At 42.1% G+C, this 19,644-nt stretch overlaps 1 protein-coding gene across 1 annotated transcript in view; it reads right to left on the reverse strand.

The window, feature by feature from the left end:
• The window catches only part of LOC137956686 (uncharacterized), a 68,434-nt gene that overhangs the window by 28,952 nt on the left and 19,838 nt on the right, over positions 1 to 19,644 (reverse strand). The window contains exons 4-9 of the mRNA XM_068804273.1: positions 5,067 to 5,280; positions 4,719 to 4,844; positions 4,358 to 4,614; positions 4,143 to 4,250; positions 2,739 to 2,880; positions 2,500 to 2,665 (exon numbers count right to left, since the gene is read on the reverse strand). Of these exons, the coding sequence (XP_068660374.1) occupies positions 2,500 to 2,665; positions 2,739 to 2,880; positions 4,143 to 4,250; positions 4,358 to 4,614; positions 4,719 to 4,844; positions 5,067 to 5,280 (1,013 nt within the window). The remainder of the gene's footprint in view (positions 1 to 2,499; positions 2,666 to 2,738; positions 2,881 to 4,142; positions 4,251 to 4,357; positions 4,615 to 4,718; positions 4,845 to 5,066; positions 5,281 to 19,644) is intronic.

Consider the following 19,644-nt stretch of genomic DNA (forward strand, 5'->3'; position numbering starts at 1 on the left):
TCCAAAGTGACCTTTTTTTTTCTTGAAAACTAGGGAAAGCTATAATGGTAGAACTTAACAAACTTGACCGAGTATAACTTTTTTGGGGTAACCACAATTTTTCGGAGTTAACAATGCAAAAGACACACAACCAAGTAACAAAAATGCAAGACTTGAAAACAACATTAAAGCAAGATATTGCACACCTCGAATGAGCACATCATGGAATGATTAAATTTGACCAAAACTCTTTGATTAGAAGAGAAAATTTGGCTAAAAAACTCAGATTTAAGGAGAAAAGGATACTCAATCCATGTCAATACATAGAGAGATAATAGGAGAAAAAATAAGAAAAAATGAGAGATTTTTAATAGAATTGACCTTTGGCACTTTTGATATCAATATCTCCAAAAATATAGCTCGAAATCACAAAAGGTATGTTGCTCAAGAAACTAGCCTCAAAGTGTTTTCAATTGATACTTATTTGACATAAAAATATTCGTTCTTGAATCTTTTATGACCTCTTGATTTGCTTTGTTCTGTAGTTTGACCCTTGCCGACTCCAATTCAAAATATCTCTTTAAATATAGATAAGATTGACATACTATTTTCTCCTTCTGAAATTAGACTTCAATATCTTTCATCCAAGTATAACTTTTTTTCATAAAATATACTTCTTTTGAGAGAAAAAATCTTATAGATTTCGGACTTTGTAATCTGGCCAAACTGAGTACTCTTTCTTCTTTGGCCAACATGACTATTGACTCTTCCGAGATAGATATCTCCCTCTAGAAAACTCAGATTGAGAATTGGTTGGATAGGTAAGAAAATAGACTTACAGATTTTTCTTTTGATATATAATTCTTCATATAAAGTCTCGTTCTTGATGGTACAAAATGCCTCAAAATTTGAATATTTCTGTTGTTGCTCAAACCTCTCTTGCAATCTACATTGTTGCTTCAAATTTCGATTTCTCTTTGTAAAAAACTTCGATTGCCAAACTTCTTTATGCATTGGAAAATAAACTCGAAGATTTTTCCGTCAATATATAATTTGCAATATGAAAAATTCAGTGTGGAGGTGCAAATGCCAAGAAAACAATAGGTACTAGGATAGGAAAGAAAGAAAAATGAAAGGATATAAACTTAAAACTTCTAGAGATGATAAATCTGAAAAGGATCACCTTATCTTTGTGGGTTGACTGAGTCAACTCATAGAACCTACTCTGATACCATGTTGAATTTATGAAAAAAATAAATACTTCACTAACTTCTTGTAATTTGAATACACGAGCCTTTATTTATAATAGAGGAAACAAGTAGAATCTAATTACAATTAAATTACCCTTATCTCAGTTACACACAAAGTTAAACACTAAAATATGAGTCCTAGAACAATTAAACAACTAAACATTAATAGAAAACTAACATAACTAAAACACCTTTAATTGAGACTCTTCTATGAGAGCTCCTCCTGTGAGACTCCTATAATACTCCACCATATTAATTCTAGCTTTGTGAGACTTCTTATTGTGAAAGTCATGTAAGACTCTTCCATATCCGCTCTTCAACTGGTTTGACTTCATTAACACTTACTTGTTCCATTGTATTTTGTAATTGGGCTTAGTTGGCAGACATACATCCTAAGGGCAATTTTGTACGTTTACATTAACGGTAGTTTGGGACTTTTACGTTCTATGTTACCTCTCCTTGGTTAGATAATCTAATCAGTTTAAATTTAGTTTCATGCTCAGAATACTAATTTATAAGTAACTAAGGAAAAGACGGTCTGTTTATACTTCTATCTTATTTTATCTAATGCTTATATGGAGAGGCTAGAGGTCAAACTTAACCCTTAACCAGATTCTTTCACTTTCTGCAACAAATCCATACTTGTTTCCCAGCAGTTTGCCAGCATCTGTCCATACTTCATCAACACAATTGGGCTACTATATGTCTTCCCAGCAGTCTCGCTCAATTGTGCCTTCTTAGACAACATATCAGACTTCATGTGTTCACTAAGATCCTTCTCTCTGCTTGTCTAGCTCACATCCCTTGAAGCATATGGTTGGAGTCAAATGACAGAAAGTTTAAAGGCAAAAGCAGCACACCTGAGGATGTCATTAGTCACATATCTCTATCATATCCTGGGTCAGTATCCTCCCTGATTTTCAAAGCCTTCAAGGTGGAAACCTCAGAGCTAATTGGAAAATCATTGCTCATCTTTCAGCTCCTCAGAGAAAAGAAATTGTTGAATCGAAACCGCTGCCCTTGAGTATGATCAAACTCAATTTTGACATGTTTGGTTTACCTCTAACCCTTCATAGTATCAGAGCATTTTGGGTTTCCGCAACATTTGACAAGAAGACAACCTTTCTAAAATTCTCCAAGGTGCATATTATGTTCTAGAAAATGAATAGATGTCAACTGTTTCTTCAACAGCATGAATTAGGGACAAGAAGAGTGAGGAAAGAGGAGACAAAAATTTTCATACCACAGCAGGATTAGCATAGGCACTTACTGAGCGTAAACTGAGGGCATGTTAGAAATTCCTCCACTTGTGGATTATCAGTGTAAACACGTAATGCGCGACCATGACTCGGAAGTATACTTTTGGTCCATGGGATTTCTACAGTTAGGGGACAAAAGATTTTCGAATTCAGTTGATGCATATAGTTCTCGTACCCCTGAAATGAAGCAAAAGTTTTAGTATCGACTTGACTACTCTTAAAGCCTAGGAAAAATTAAATCGGCACTTACTCGGATAAAGTAATTCTGTGGAGTATGAAACCATGCTGTAAGCCTGGCAGAACGTTGCCTATCTTCTTTAATACCAAACAGATAATCTCGAGTGCATTCCTCCCCTTTCAAAATATTTTTAGTGGGCCACAACAGAGAATAACTGAAAAGATCCAGTTAATAATAAATGTAAATTCAAACAAATCTTTTACATACTCATTGAAATAAATATAAATGACCATATCCTTCAAGGCTGTGATGATGATGACATCAACAAAAAATCCCATCCATATTTCACTATTGTCCTGTTTAGGAAATGGTAACTGTCACAATCAGTGCAGATATGTTACATTATGTGGATTGGGCCTTACGGCACTCTAGTGTCAAGTCTAGCATTCAAGTCTCATCAAGGGCATTGGATGTAAATGCGGGTATGATCCACATTCAAAGAAAATAGAATATGCTACATAACCCCACAAAAAAAAAATGTTATTAGCAACAAAAATCCATGAGTGATATTTTGCAAATTCAAATCAATTCCTCCTAATAACATAACAGGGATAGGAAAAGAACACCCCAAAATTTCATCAAAAAAAAAAAAAACAGAACACCCCAAAAGAATGAAATCACAAGAGAATAAAATGAATAGACTTTGAACCACTCCTCCCACCAAGTGCTGAAAACCTTGGAAGGTCCTCCAGAGGCGTTGCTAAAGTTAAATGTCAATGGAAGTTCTTCTGGAAATCCTGGACCTACTGGTGATGGAGGGGTAGTCAAAGACAGTTCTGGTGCAGTTAAATTTACTTTTTCAGGTCCTCTTGGACGGTGTAATGCTATGGAAGCAGAAATCACAGCTTTACTTTTAAGGCATTCAGCTTTGTGTTCAGTGTTTTTTCCTGCCCTCTTATTGTTGAAGGATACTCTTCAACAATTAATATTCTGGTGTTTTGGTGTCTCAATTCCTGCTTGGCGGCATCAGCATTATTTTGATGAGATTATGGATGCTATAATCTTACCGTTTGTTGGAGCCATGTTCCTACATCAGCTAATCATATTCTGATAGTATTGCCAAGTCTAGTGAAACAAAAAAAAAAAAAGTATTTCTATTGGGGCTTGAGGGCTTTCCTCTCCCCACTTTCCAGTAATCTTGTTTCATCTTAATGTATCATTTTGCCATTTTTCAAAAAATAAAATAAAACCAAAGAGCCTATATAATAAGCAGGATATTGAACCCATGAGCATGGAATTAATTGTGCATGGGGTTGGAAAGACTAGAAACGACTGGAGAACTACCAAATGATAGAAACAGATACATTAACATTGCTAGCAAAAACAAGCTATGATAAAGATGATAATTATATCATTTGATGATAACAATAACATTGACTTGCAAAAATAAACATAAGAACCAGAGCTGCAGAGCACCTCACAGCAGATGCCAACTTTCCCTCAGGCATGAACAGGAAAGGAGAAACCTGGAAATTTGGTTCATCACTATGTCGCAAAGCCGATCCTAGTTCGTCCATTACGTACCTATAGTGCATACACGAGCACTAAACATTAGAAACATGAACATTTTTAAAATATCACATAACATGATTAGACATAATACTTTCTCCACCTATTACATGATTGCTTACCATAAAGAAGTTTCATCAATCTTTTCATCATCAGAAAGTCTATATGTCATTAAGTATAGCCACATTGCACTAATTACACGGTCAGAAAGAGGTTCACCAGATTCCCATTCAGGAAGACGAGGCTGAAGCGTAGAGTCAACCACATGTTTTCCACTTTCAAAAATATATGATGCACTAACACCATTTAGCTGAGAGAGATTAGGAAGAGATTCAAGAATATGCACTGCACTCTTCCCAAGTGGCCCTGGGATGTCAGTCTGCCAGCAAAATAAGAATATTAGAATATCGATCATTGCAATAAGTTCCATTTTTGGTCTTCAAAAAAATAAAAAATAAAAAAGGAATAGCAGTTAGATGCAACCTCCAATGATTTCAAACTCCAGAATCCTTGAAGGATCTTCAACAATTCATCCACAGAGTTCTGGTCCAATGGATTTCCCTTTAGGTTCAAGCATGAAAGCAAAGGCATTTCTGAAGAAGAGAAGGCCTAATAAAAGGGGAGAGACTCAGATAAAATATAAAAAGATTTATTTCAGCAATTCATAGACATGGGTTTCAGATGTACTGAACGAAATTAGAAGAAATCGGAACCTTAACATTATACCATGTTCACAACCCACACTTGCCAATGCAGTAACATAGATATTAAATAGGCAGGGCAAAGTATCAAAACTACATAGAAATGAGACAAGTAATGAAAGCACCTGACCTTGTTGGACAGACCGTGTATGCATCTATCAGACAAATCAAGATTGGTACCATTTGCCAACGGATGGGCATTTTCAGCACTAAACACGTTATCTGCACTATAGACTCCACCACAAAAACCTAATGCCCATTCACCAAAGTTTGGTGTGAAATTTGAGTTGTAGATCTCCAGCCCAGGAATAGCTGCAACAATCGCATCTGCGATATGTTTATGACTGAAGAAGCACAGATTAATTTAGTTATGACAAGAAAAAAGAAATCGCAACCTCTAGCAAGCTACTGAATGAAAGGAAAAATTCTTTTGTTAGATGTGGGCTATCATTGCTGTTTTTTTTAATTTGAACTGCTTATTCATCGAGCTACTACCTTTATTCTGTATTGACTAGTTTTAGCCAACATTATAGCTTAACTGGTAAAAATAAATTTTATGGAAAACAAGTTGTTATTCCGTGGCAGATTCTTTGGCAAGCCAAGGAGTTTCTTTGCAGGATCTTATTGCGGGAGATTCTTTTCCATTTGATGTTTGTTGATTATAATTGTCACTTTGATTTTTTATACTGTAGAAGTTAATGTGAAGACATTCATAAGAAGTAGATTCTGAGCGATTTTGGGCGATTTCGGGCAAATTTCGCTTAACGTGCGCCTTTAAACCTTCAAATGTGAAGACATATCATGCGCCGTCTATTTCGAAATTGCTAACGTGCGCCAAAAACCTTCAAATGAGAGAGATAGCATTCCCGACGGTTGCCAGCCGAGAGATAGCATTCCCGACAGTTGCCGTCCCTACGGCCGGCGACCGGACCACCCCCGTCGACCACCACTACTCAGGCAAGGCTACGGCGAGCCTTTCCGACGCCGACAGAGGGCTCGACGATGCTGCGACGAGAAGAAATGGAGGAAATGTCTCTCCACGACGAGGAAGAAAAACTCACAGACGGTCGGATCCATCCAGCCACCACACCGGCAAGCTTTTTGAGGCTCCGACGGAGGAATACGAAGCTCGCTGGATGATGGTCTCTCGCCGGTAGAAGCGAAATAGTATTTTTCGCTTCAGCTACGGAAAATGCAGAGTTACCGTCGAGAGAATCATCCGGAAATCAGGTCCGGTGATCCGAATCTCCTCAATCGACGGATCAAAACTTTCATTCATTTGTGTCCCAGTAGAAGCGGTCGACAACTTCAGGCTTCAGTTCCAGAGAGCTACTTCGGAAACTGAAAAATCCCGTGAGCTCTGGTCACGAGACTCAATGTTCCTCTTCTCGGTGACTACCTTTCGTGGTTGTCGGGAATGTCGGATCACCTATAGAAGAGGAACCTCCATTTTAGCCATGCTATTCATACCCGAGGCCACAAACTCGGGTTTTGGCTGGAATGAGCTAGCTGATGCACTCTAGAGCCTCTCCCCGACGCTAGCCACAACAGAAGAGCCAATCCACCCCGGTGATGCCAGAGTAAGATTTCTACCTCTATTCCCAGCAACCAAGTGCCCCCAACCCCCCCCCCCCGACATCCCCTCCTACTCATATCAGCATCTCCTCCTCGCCGAAAATTCCTGATTTGCCCCCAAAACCATGCATCAGTCCCCCCTACCCCCACAGAAACACCCGAAATCATCCAAATCCAACCAAACCTTCTCCATGATTGTTAGGATCCTCACGAGCCATGGATCTTGTCACCCTCCTCTCTTCTCTTCCTTCCATTACCTTGCTTGACGTTGAGATGGAATTAGGGGTTGAAGAGAATTGATTTTTGGAAAGGAGAATTGGGGGGAAAACGGAAGAGAGCTTGAAGGAGCTCTTGACCTGTTTATCTAAATTACGTTAACTAAAGTGAACTCAATTGATAATCTTCATTACCCTAGCCGTCCCCTTAAATAGGGTGGAGGACGTCCAAAACCCTAAAGACCTCTTGGGTCAATGGTTCAAACCAATAAATGCTAAACCAACCCAAACCAAAGACAAAACCAAACCAAGAAACAATTACATGGAAATTGAAAAACACATTGATTAATTCCTACGCCTGTTGGTAACTCGTGATGCTATAGAGTCCATAACATCACCCCCCTCCTGGAGAAAGAGCTTGTCCTCAAGCTCGAAGGAAGGATATAAAAGTCGAAATGCTGATAACGGCTCCCATGTGGTGTCACTGGGATCGGCATCTGCCCACTGGCCTAGAATTTCCCAATCCCCTTGAATGTGGCGTGCTTGTATTACCTGAGCCGGAATAGAAAGGACTCTGCCCTCATGTAGTGGCAGCAGTGGAGTGTGCAGTAGGGGCGAGTCACCCTGGAAGGGCTTCAATTGGGAGACGTGAAATACATTGTGGATCTTTGCTTCCGGTGGTAGCTGCAAGCGGTATGCCACAGGCCCAATTTGGTCCAATATCGGAAATGGACCATAATATTTTGGAGACAGCTTATGGCGCTTGGCTGCAGTCAGGGACAACTGGCGGTAGTGTTGAAGCTTTAACCACACATAGTCTCCAGGGCAATAAGATGCCTCCCGGTGCTTCTTATCATAAAAGCGTTTCATAGAGTGTTGGGCTGCCTGCAGATGTGTACGTACCTCAGTGAGCATAGCGTCTCGTTCAGCTAATGCTTGGTCCAAAGTGATGACTTTGGATGCCCCCGGTTCATATGGTAACAAACGAGGTGGATCTCTGCCATAAACTACCTTGAAAGGAGTAGTACCCAGTGATGTGTGTTAAGATGTGTTATAGCAAAATTCTGCCCATGAAAGCCATTTCACCCATCTTCTAGGTGCGTCCCCCACAAAACAACGAAGATACATTTCAATCGTGCGATTGACAACCTCTGTTTGGCCGTCCGTTTGTGGATGATAGGCAAACGAAAATGCCAATTGGGTGCCCTGTAATTTGAATAATTCCTTCCAAAAGAGACTGGTAAAAATGGCATCCCTGTCACTTACAATGGATGAGGGAATTCCATGTAATCGGACAATGTTGTCCATAAATAATTGAGCGACCTGAGCAGCAGTATATGGATGCACCAAAGCAAGGAAGTGCCCATATTTTGAAAACCGATCAACGACGACGAATATCACCGATTTACCTGATGAAATGGGAAGTCCAGCAATGAAGTCCATGGAAATATCAGACCAGATTTGAGATGGTAGTTGCAGAGGTTGCAGTAGGCCGGCTGGACTTAAAGATTCGGCCTTGTTTCTTTGACAAATCTGACAAGCAGCTACATAATCAGCAATTATGCTCTTCATGCCCTTCCAGTAAAAGTCCCGACTGATTCTGAAATATGTTTTCTGTTGACCCTCATGTGTGCTATCATGGATAGAGGACAGGATGGTGTGAAGAAGTGGGGATGTATTATGCAAAAAGATCCTGTTTTTGTAGAGAATGAGACGATCCTGAATCGTCCAATGAGGAGCAGCTGTCCCCTGTCGAATATCCTGATATAATGACATGAGATCCGGATATTGATTTACTTCCTCACGAATAGAATCTAATAGCAGTGCACGTGGGTGACTGATAGCATAAATTTGAGTGGCGGAAATATCCCGACGTGATAAGGCATCAGCCCCCAAATTCGAACTACCAGGCTTATAATGAACCGTAAAATCGAAGCCCATGAGTTTAGTTAACCAATGCTGCTGTGGGGATGTGGTGAGGCGCTGTTCAAGAAGATGCTTGAGGCTGATCTGTACGAATGAGGAACGGTCGTCCCCAAAGATAAGGTCGCCAATGTTGGACAGCCTTGGCTAACCCAATCAATTCTCTCTCATATGCAGCTAACTTATGGTGGTGTTATCCCAACTGACGGCTGAAATAAGCAATGGGGTGTCCCAATTGTTGTAACACTGCCCCTATACCTCCCCCGGAGGCATCACATTCCACCACAAATTCTGCCCCAAAATCTGGTAATTGTAGGACTGGCGCTGAGGCTAAGGCCTCCTTTAACAGGTTAAAGGCCTGTTCTGCTGAAGAAGACCAGTGGAAGGCATTTTTTTTTAGCAGGTTATTGAGTGGTGCTACTATCTGGCCATAAGATTGGATAAATTTTCTATAATATCCCGCTAAGCCCAAAAATCCCTTTAAGGCTGTGGTGGAGGTGGGAATTGGCCAATCTGTAACTGCCTGTATCTTGCTCTGGTCAACTTTCACGCCCACAGCTGATATGACGTGGCCCAAATATGCCACCTCAGATGTACCCATAGAACATTTCGATTTATTCAAAACCAAATGATGAGAGCGTAGAATGGTAAATACCTGATGGAGGTGGTGGAGATGTTCTTCCCAATTTTTGTTGTAGACCAGAATGTCATCAAAAAAGACTAACACATAGTGGCGCAGAAGTGATGAAAAGACCTCATTCATGAGGGCCTGAAAGGTGGATGGTGCATTGGAGAGACCGAAGGGCATGACGAGGAACTCGAAATGACCGTGATGTGTGCGGAAGGCAGTCTTCTCCACATCCGCCTGGTGAACTCGTATTTGATGATAGCCCGATTTCAAATCTAATTTGGTAAAAATTGTAGCACCATGTAACTCATCCAGCAACTCGTCCACGACTGGAATGGGGAACTTGTCCTTAACTGTGTGCAAGTTGAGTTACCTATAGTCGACACAAAATCTCCAAGATTTATCTTTCTTACGTACAAGTAACACTGGTGAGGAGAAAGGAGATCGACTGGGCTAGATCACACCCTGAGCGAGCATATGCATGCACTGTCGTTCTATTTCATCTTTCTGGATATGCGGGTAACGATAAGGCCGCACCACTACTGGATCAGTTCCCAACTTTAAACGAATGCGGTGATCGCAATGACGCACTGGTGGTAGACCTGTAGGGTCATTAAATAAATCCGTAAATGTTGTAAGTAAAGGAGCTAACTGATCATCACCCGTGTGTTGAATATGCAAAGTGTGAAGTGCGTTAGGGACCTGTGCCACAATGCCTTGTAATGTAATCTGGCCCTGTGGTGCTGAAAATGTCATAGTCCGAGCCTGAAAGTCCCATAATATCGGTCCTAATAACTGGAGCCATTTGACCCCGAGCACCAAATCAAATCCAGCCAATGGAATGACTAGTAAATCTGCCTGAAAGGAATGCCCCTCAATGGTGAAAGGGGTGTTAGCACATAACCCCACACTAGCAATTTTGGCCCCATTGGCCACTGAAACTGAGAGTCCCCTTTGTTGTTGAATTTCCAATCCCAATTGTTGCGCGGCTGGTTCACTGATAAAATTATGTGTGCTGCCCGAATCAACTAAAGCAAGTAGCATGAGATGATGTAACCTGACCTTTACCTGCATGGTATTAGAACCTGACCTTTACCTGCATGGTATTAGAACTACGCAGGCCATGCATGGAATGGAGGGAGAGCTCTGCTTCCTGTTGTACCTCTTCAACAATTTCATTTTCAAGAAGCTCTTTTGAATCTTCTTCCAACAATTCAATACTGAATAAACGTTTACAGGTATGTTCGGGCAGGAATTGTTCGTCACAATTAAAACATAGGCCCTTTGCCTTTCGAGCGTCCATTTCCTGTTTAGTCAAAAATTTACGTGGCATAGAGTGTGGAGGCACACTAGTAGCCTGACCTGCTCGGTTAGGGGCAGAGGACCCAAAACGTGGACCAGATGCAGTACCCTGTATTCTGTTTTGCCAAAATGGTTTTCTTTGTAAAGACTCTTTTAGAACTCTCTGTTTGTGTTCCACAGCTCTGGCATAATTCATTGCTGAGTCCAAATTTGTCGGACCAAGTAATTCCACTTCCAATCTGACTGCCTCTGTCAATCCAGCATTAAAAATCTAAACATGTAGGTGAGGAGGAATAAATTCACTAGCTCTGGCCAACCTTTCTTGGAACGTTTTTTGGTAAACTTCTAAGGTGCTGGTCTGTTTGTAGTTGATCAATTCCCCCACTGGGTTGCTGCTAGCTGGAGGTCCGAACCTCAACTAGCAAGCATGTTTAAAGTGCAGCCAATCCTGAATGGAATGGACATTTCAGTAGTGATGGAACCACATGAGCGCTTCATCGAGCATGTGGTAGGCGGCCAAAGTAACCTTGTCCATTTCCACCGTTTGTTGATGATAGAAGAATTGTTCACATTTCGTGAACCACAGTAAAGGATCTTTAGAGCCATCATATGTAGGAAAGTTAAGTTTAAAGTACCTGGGAACCGTTGATGGTCCTTAGGCGTGAGTGGTCATTGAACCCATTGGTTGGCACAGGGGTGGATTTGGTGGTGGCGTGAATTGTTGATGGGGAACTGGTTGTGGTTGAAAATTGGTTGCTGGTGGTGGCATTGGTGCTTGAAGTGCAGCAAGTTGTCGGAGGATGGTTTATAGAGATGATTCCAGAGTTTGTAAGGTAGTATTGATGTGAGAAATTTCAGTACCTTGAAGAGTGGATCGTTGTTGAAGTTCTGAAAGGACTTGACGTATGTCCTCTGGAGAAGAGGAATCACCGAGGATGGACCTGTCTGATACCACGTTGTTAGGATCCTCACAAGCCATGGATCTTGTCACCCTCCTCCCTTCTCTTCCTTCCATTACCTTGCTTGACGTTGAGATGGAATGAGGGGTTGAAGGGAATTGATTTTTGGAAAGGAGAATTGGGGGAAAAACGGAAGAGAGCTTGAAGGAGCTCTTGACCTGTTTATCTAAATTACGTTAACTAAAGTGAACTCAATTGATAATCTTCATTACCCTAGCCGTCCCCTTAAATAGGGTGGAGGACGTCCAAAACCCTAAAGACCTCTTGGGTCAATGGTTCAAACCAATAAATGCTAAACCAACCCAAACCAAAGACAAAACCAAACCAAGAAACAATTACATGGAAATTGAAAAACACATTGATTAATTCCTACGCCTGTTGGTAACTCGTGATGCTATAGAGTCCATAACAATGATGGGCGCAGAATTTTGACTTGCTCCATTCATGTCCAAACATCCCCCAAAGTCATCAAATCAAGCATGCTTCATTGGTTGATTGACACACTTCACCTCCCTTACACTCCCAGAATCTTCTATCTCAGTCCCCAAGCTTGGCTCGTTCATTTCGGAACCCAGCAGGAGTCTTTTGCGGCTCTTACCATCATACCCCACACCAGCTCTGGCATCATCGGGATCTCAAAGCGGATCCCCTCGGCACCTTCTAGCCAGTACGGCCAATGGGTCACAGTTATAGGGCTTCCTACTGAGCTATGGCAGAGCGCTGTCTTTTCGAGAGTCGTATCTGAGTTTGGCTCTATCATTGCTTTGGACCCACTCACGGAACACTGGCATAGTCTGGATGAGGCCCGGATCCTCATCAACCCTCTTCACCCATGTGAAGGGCTATATTTCAGATGCGTTATGGTGGATAAAGCGCGATATTGGATCCGTATCAGCATCGCTGAGATGGATGATTTTAGAGATGTCGTCCCCGAAAGCACAATCAAACCTCAGGAAATCGCACAGGCAAGCAGTGTGATGGGAAGTACACCTCTCGACTCTACCCCCTCCCAGCAGTTGTGATCCCCTCCAGGCAGCTTTATAGCTGGCATGGGAACTACACTCGCTGACCCCCAGGCATTCCCTCCCCACTCATCCGACACATCACTCATCCATCCACAAAAAATACCATTGGCCCAGATCCAGATGTCGTTCACCCCTCTGTCTTAACTCCAAAAATACCCTTACCCTCACCTTCCCTCCCCCCCCCCCCCCCCCCCCAATAGAAACCCTCACAGACCCTCCCCCAAATCATCCCCATAACCCCCACACTCCACAAACTTCCCCCCAGATATTGGAATCCCCCCCTAGCTCACCCCCGAGAAATCCCCACCCTGAAAATTACCTCTCCGACGCAGAGTCCAAAAGAACTGAGCGCACTCCTCGTGCCCACACGCAAAACAATTCTTCCCCCTCCTGTTGTAACCTACCAGCGCCGAGCTAGAGGGCAACAGAGACAACTTCTACAAGGAGGACTCAGTGCCACCATTCGATACCCCTGCAACCCAGAGACGGGAGGTTTCATAATTCCAGAGTCGGGCGAATGACCCCAACTGTTTATGGCAGCTCTCCAATCAAAACAACACAAATATGACCTAGAAACCAGGGCCCAGATAGTGGAACTTGCCAAGGTGATGGGCACCGTCTTCGCGGAGCCTCTCCCGGGAGATAACCACCCATCTAAGAAGTCAAAAAACTGAATAATGATCAATGATCATTCTCTCATGGAATATCCGTGGAATTGGGTCCTTGCATCGTCGCACATCCACTTGGGACCTCCTTGCCTCTACCAAGGCAAATGTTGTTATTCTCCAAGAAACCAAGGTGGCTTCTCTACCCCTTGGATACATCCGTGAGTTGTGGCACCTAAAGGAGCCCAGCTGGGCTTCAGTGGATGCAGTGGGATCGGCAAGCAGTATCCTACTAATGTGAACACCAGTACTACTGAGGTGCTTGATCGTTGCAGTGGCTCTTACTCCTTTGGCATCAAGCTGCGAGATAGAGGTTCGGGGAACATTTGGTGTCTAATTGGTGTCTACGGCCCTACCAGACACCATGAGCGCCACCTATCTTGGGAGGACTTTTCAAGGACTTGTAAGATGTGACCTATTCCTCTGATGCTTGTGAGTGACTTCAATGTCACTCGCTTCAACAACAATTGGCTGGCGGACCCCTCTTTTGATCTATCTCTCCAATCCTTTTGGGAGAATATGACCGTTGTAGGACCAAGAGGGTGGGCCTTCCCAATCAAGCTCAAGATGTTGAAGCCGCTACTGAGGTCTTGGGCTTCTGAAAGAAGGCCTCTTCCTCAGTTGAGAACCGATGCCCTTGCTCAGATAGCCGTTCTCAACTCGAAGGAGGAAGTCAAAGGTCTCTCTTCTCCGGAAGTCTCTCAAAGGTATGCCCTTCAAGGGCAATTGCAGTCCTTCGCCCACAGCGACTTAGTGCACTGGAAGCAACGTGCAATATTCAAATGGCTCTCCGATGAGGATGCTAATACTAAATTCTTCCATGCAATCACCTCTACACAAAGAAGGGCCAACTGCATTGCCATGCTCAACGTCAACAGTGAGATCATCTCGGACCGAGTCATTATTTTTGAATCACTGGTGAATTTTTTTGCAGATTAATACTCTAATCACCAGCCATTTCGGCCAATCTTCCAAAGGGTTAACCTTCAAGTTATTCCACCGGTTGCAGCTAGTCTCATCAAGCTTCCTTTCTGTACGAAGGAAATTGAAATTGCAGCCCTTGGTCTTCCTTTAGATCATGCTCCTGGCCCGGATGGATTCAACGGGGAATTTTATCGTCGTTGTTGGCCCTTCATCAGAGAAGACATTTCCAGCATGACCCACTCCTTTTATCAGCATGGCATCAGATATAGGAGTATTCATCGCCCTCATCCCTAAAAAAGATGGGGCAAAGCTCCCATCCGACTTCCGGCCGATCAGTCTCACTACCAGTGCATATAAGGTGATTGCACGCCGCCTTGCTAGTCATCTCAAGGCAATCCTTCCTATTGTCATTCACCATGGACAAAGTGTTTTTATTAATGGAAGAAACATTCTTGATTCAGCCATGGCATGTCAAGAACTTAGTCATCATTGATTCATCCTCAAGCTTGACTTCGAAAAGGCATTTGATAGAGTTAATTGGAAGTTTCTGGACACCCTGGAGAAGATGGGATTCAGAGAAAAATGGCGCTTCTGGATCCAAAGTTGCGTATCCTCTGCAAGCTACTCCATCCTTCTCAATGGAACAATTTGTGGGTACTTTAAGGGAACCAAGGGAATCAAACTGGGAGACCCCCTCTCCCCCCTGCTCTTCAATGTGGTGGCAGAATACCTATCCTTCTTGATCTACTCGGCCAAGATCATGGGATGGCTCCTACCCACGACTGATTGCACAGCCTTTGATATTCCAATTCTCCAGTTTGTAGATGATACTATTTGCTTCGGGGTTGGTACTATGGATCATATCAGAAAACTGCGTGTCATGTTGGGATTATTTGAATTGGCTTCTGGTCAGAACATAAACTGGGGAAAAACCATTGTCCTTGGTTATCACATTGATCCAGTTGGGCTTTGGAATATGGCGGACTATCTGGGACGCTCTGTGGGAAATATGCCAGCTACATATCTTGGGCTCCCACTTTTTGATTCTCGGCCTTCGGCGTCTCTATGGTCCCCCTTCATTGAGAAATTTGAAAAAAGGCTAGCCACTTGGAGGGGTAAATTCTTATCAACAGCGGGGCGTCTCACTCTCCTCAAGTCATGTCTGGCGGAGCAGCCAAATTATCTGTTATCATTCATGCACTGTCAGGCCTCCGTTTGCTCCAAAATTGATGTCATCCGTCGACGATTTCTGTGGAGGGGTTCAGAAGATACCTTTAGATACCATCTAGTCAGTTGGAAGGATATTTGCATGCCTCATAATAGGGGAGTATTGGGCATCCGGCCTACAAGGGAAATGAACAAAGCTCTTATGATCAAATGGATTTGGAATTCAACAACAAGCATAATAGTTTATGGAAGAATATGATGAAATTCTACCTTCAGTTTTCGGGTGCATGGTGGAGAGAGGGTAGCGTTGCTCGCCTCCTATCCCCGATATGGAAATCAATTTTCAAACCCCTTCCAGTATTCAGAGATGCTACCACATTTCACACAGGCAATGGAAGGACCCTTCTCTTCTGGTCGAACGAATGGTGTGACCCCCGATCTCTCTCAGAGGACTTCCCGGGGTTGCATAGGGTGGCAAGCCACCTCTCTTGCTCTGTGGTTGATTCATGGAGTGATCACTCGTGGAGTCTTCTGTTCCATCAGGGATTAAATGATGAGGAATCGTTTGCCTTTTGCTCTCTCCTTACTAAACTCAGTAATACTATTATTCGGGAGCACTCAGTTGATAAGGTGATTTGGAAGCCCAGTAATAATGGCCAATTCACTATCTCTTCGGCTTACTCTCATATCAGAAAGCAAGACTACAGTCCTCTTGAGCACAAGGCAAATATGGCTTAGAAACACTCAGCACCAAGCAAAATCAAATTCTTCGTGTGATCAGCCATCAGAGAACAGATTTTTACTTCAGACAACCTTCATAGAAAAGGTTTCACTGCCCCCGATCTTTCTTGTCCCCTTTGAGGTGAATGCGAAGAGATAGTCCAGCATGTCCTCTTACACTGGATTTTCGTGGCAAGTTTGGATGAAGATCTTTCAGAAAATCGGGCTCCAACTAGGGCTACATCAGGACCTCTTTGGCACCTTTGAGATGGTTCAAGGGATTCTCCTTCCTCGGCTGGGCAAGTTAATTCTTTCGGCCTGTCTTGCGCATGTTCCATGGTGCATTTGGCTCGAGCGGAACAACCGGAGATTCAACTCCAAAGCTAGCACCCCAGACAACACGGCTTCTCATGCCATCGGCCTCATCTTGAGTTGGCTTCATACAGAGAAGGATTTTGCCACTGTATCGGGGGTTTCCCTTCAGGAAAATTGAAATTTGATCGCTCACATGTCTGGCCCTAGCAGAGCTCCGAAAAATGGCTATCTGGGATCCTCCCCCTTGGGATTGCATAAAACTGAATTTTGATGGTAGTGCTATTGGATGTCCTGGTCCAACAGAAGCAGGTGGTGTATTCATAGGGCACAATGGAAACCCCATTCTTTCTTAAGTTGGTCCAGTGGGCATTGTCGATTCTAATACTGCTGAAGTTAGTGCTCTGCTGTTCGGCTTCCAAATTTTCAGGAATCGTCTCCATGGCAAATTAATCATTGAAGGCGACTCGAAGACGGTTATTAGTTGGTTTTCCAAAGACAGCCTTCCCCCTTGGCGCCACTGGCCCATCACTGATAGTATTGCTGACATTGTATCTTCTACGCATTGTAATTGGAATCTCATTCCTAGATCAACCGACTCTTTGGCAAATAAATTGGCAAAATTCGGAACTTCCCAGCAATCTCTCATTGTATGGGAAGGATTCCCTCCTTTGTAATTTGCTCTTTTGAGCTTTTGTCTTAATAAAAATCAGCATGATTTCAAAAAAAAAAAAAATATATATATATATATATTGTAGAAGTTAATGAAAGAAGTGTTTAGGAGAAAGGAGAGAAGAGAAGACGACAAGTTTGCGTTAATAGAGAAAACATGAGCTTAGTGGTCAAAACTAAACCCCTCTTTTTTATATTAGGTCACTTAAGTAAAATCTTAGTACATGGGCTAAAATTCACTTCTCCTTAGTACATGTTTATCTACTAATTTAGGTTATAAAACAGTAGATTAAACACCAATAAAGATATCAAATGAACTATAATACTTGAAAGAACATATTACTGAAATCGCTTCAGCCAGAATGACCAAACTCCACCTAGATATTAATTTAACAGCAATTTTCAAGTCAAGCACCTCAGATCACTAGCGAGGGATTTCAAGTTTTATCCATCAAACTTTATTCAGATCATAGTTTCTTTTAGTTTTTGCTGAAAACTAGGTTACTCACACTCTGAAAGAAGCATTCCTTGAATCTAACCACCATGCTGCATCAAAATTCTATCCAGATTTAGAGTTTGATATGGATTATTGCCAATCCCACCTTTCTTTTCTTTTCATATTTGAAATGCATATATTCTCCATCTTTTAGCTTTTCTATCTCTTTGAGATTGTTAGACACCTTACAAGGAGGGGAATTGATGTAATTTGGGTGTATGAAAGACATGGAGTGTAATTACAGACATTAGGGGTTAGAACATTCAGTTTAGAGGAATTAGGTCACAAGATTTATGTAATAGGGGTCCACTTAATGAGAAATTCATAGTTGAATAGGGTAGCCAAAAACCACTAACTCATTTATTTTTCTGTCTTCTTGTGAACACTTAACCACGAATTCTAACCAACCTATCTTCCTAGATGGAAGGGACTTTTCTGTAATTTTTTAAGCTAAAGTACTATATCATGAACTACTTGCATTTAGGGTCTTTTCTTTAGTTAACAGCATAATCACCCTTATTTTAAAGGAAAGGCCTAAAGAACACATAAGCAATGAATAAGTGTTACTCTATTCTAAGATATTTTTATTTAAGTTGCATCCAGGTCCATCCCTAAATGACTAACCGGAGTTAAAATGCATCTTCTTCAAATGATAAGTATAAGATTTTTCTAATCCTAGATCCATGCGGAACTATTCCTATCAGTTCTACTTATATAGTAAGATGTCTCCCTCTATACTCAACTCTAGGGGTGTAAATAGAACAGACAGATTGGAGTATGCTACTCTATAGACCATTCCAATTCCTGGTAGCTTATTTTGCTTCCATTCTGTCAAACTATATGTAAGAGCGTTCTGTTTCCGTTTATTTACCAGTTTATCAATTGGGTGAATGGATAAACAGTAAATAATTACTAAAAACCTTAAAACATATAAAATCTTCAGAAAAATTTATCAGATGAGGAGACTACTGAAGTGTCCAAGCTTCTGTTCTTGTTGGAGAAAACAGATATTAGAAGTCAGGGGTTTGACTCCATGGTTTGGAGTCCACCTAACTCAGGCTCATTCACAGTAGACTCCTACAACTCTCTTATAACAGCATGCTCCCCCACCTCAAAGCTTTAGAACTGGTGCTGCTTGGAAGTTGCTGGGTCCTCAAAAGAGATATCAGGATAGCAAGTCATGGTGAGGCCCTCACATATGATGAACTGACCAAAAGTGGTCGGCTAATCATGACAACTTATGTAAGATTTGTGGTTTGGAAGAGGGCATTAAAGAAATTCTCCAGCTCCTTAGACCATATAATTGAGCTAACTATCCATTATGCTCTCTCTAGGTATCTATCCTCTCTTCAAAAATGCCCCCTTTCCCCCAGCTCAATCATAAGGAGGCACTAGAAGACTATTATAACTTTCAGGATCACCCACCTCCCACGCTTTCAAAATGGTAGCCCCCTTCTTGTTGTTGATTGAAACTAACTATATTGACTCCTTTATTGGGAACCCAGAGCCTCCAAGCTAAGGGGGATGTGTGCAGGATGATGAAGAGACTGTTCCATGTTACATTCCCACTTGCATGCAGTGACTCATAAGCATAAAGAAGGACCTCAGGAACCTAGTGGAAGCTTTGTCCAAAATAATTGGAGAGGTTTTTACGTATAACTTTTTCAAAGAAGCCTAAACTGGAATTTTCTAGACACGTTTTGGAAGTGTTTTGATAGGAAAAAGGATCTTTTCTAACTCGGCGCCAACTAAGGAAAGTAGAATTAGAAAGTCTCTTTAGAATGGGAACTTGGAAATACTTGGAGAGCAAGACCAGGCCTCTTTTGGGAAGGGTAAAGCCTCCTGTAGGATGTGGGGGACTCTTGACAAGGATAGGAAAGAGTTGGATTTAAATATGTAAACTCGTAGAAAATTTCCATCTCCTTACCAAATTAAACTTTCCTAATTTAGACTCAACTCGTGGAAAGACTTAGACTTGGATTAGGCCACTTGGTTAGGGACTCGTGGGTGTCTGAATGGATAGTTTTGGATTCTTAGAGGTTGATAGGAACTAGTGATAGACTCGTGTGGGAGCCCAGTGAGCCACTCCTTTACGTGTAACTCACTTAGGGAAAACTACACTTAC

Source organism: Aristolochia californica, unplaced genomic scaffold (assembly GCF_029961685.1).
Source record: "Aristolochia californica isolate CCGP_79_NKW_82.1479 unplaced genomic scaffold, dmAriCali1.0.hap1 SCAF_2, whole genome shotgun sequence".
Lineage (NCBI taxonomy): Eukaryota > Viridiplantae > Streptophyta > Magnoliopsida > Piperales > Aristolochiaceae > Aristolochia > Aristolochia californica.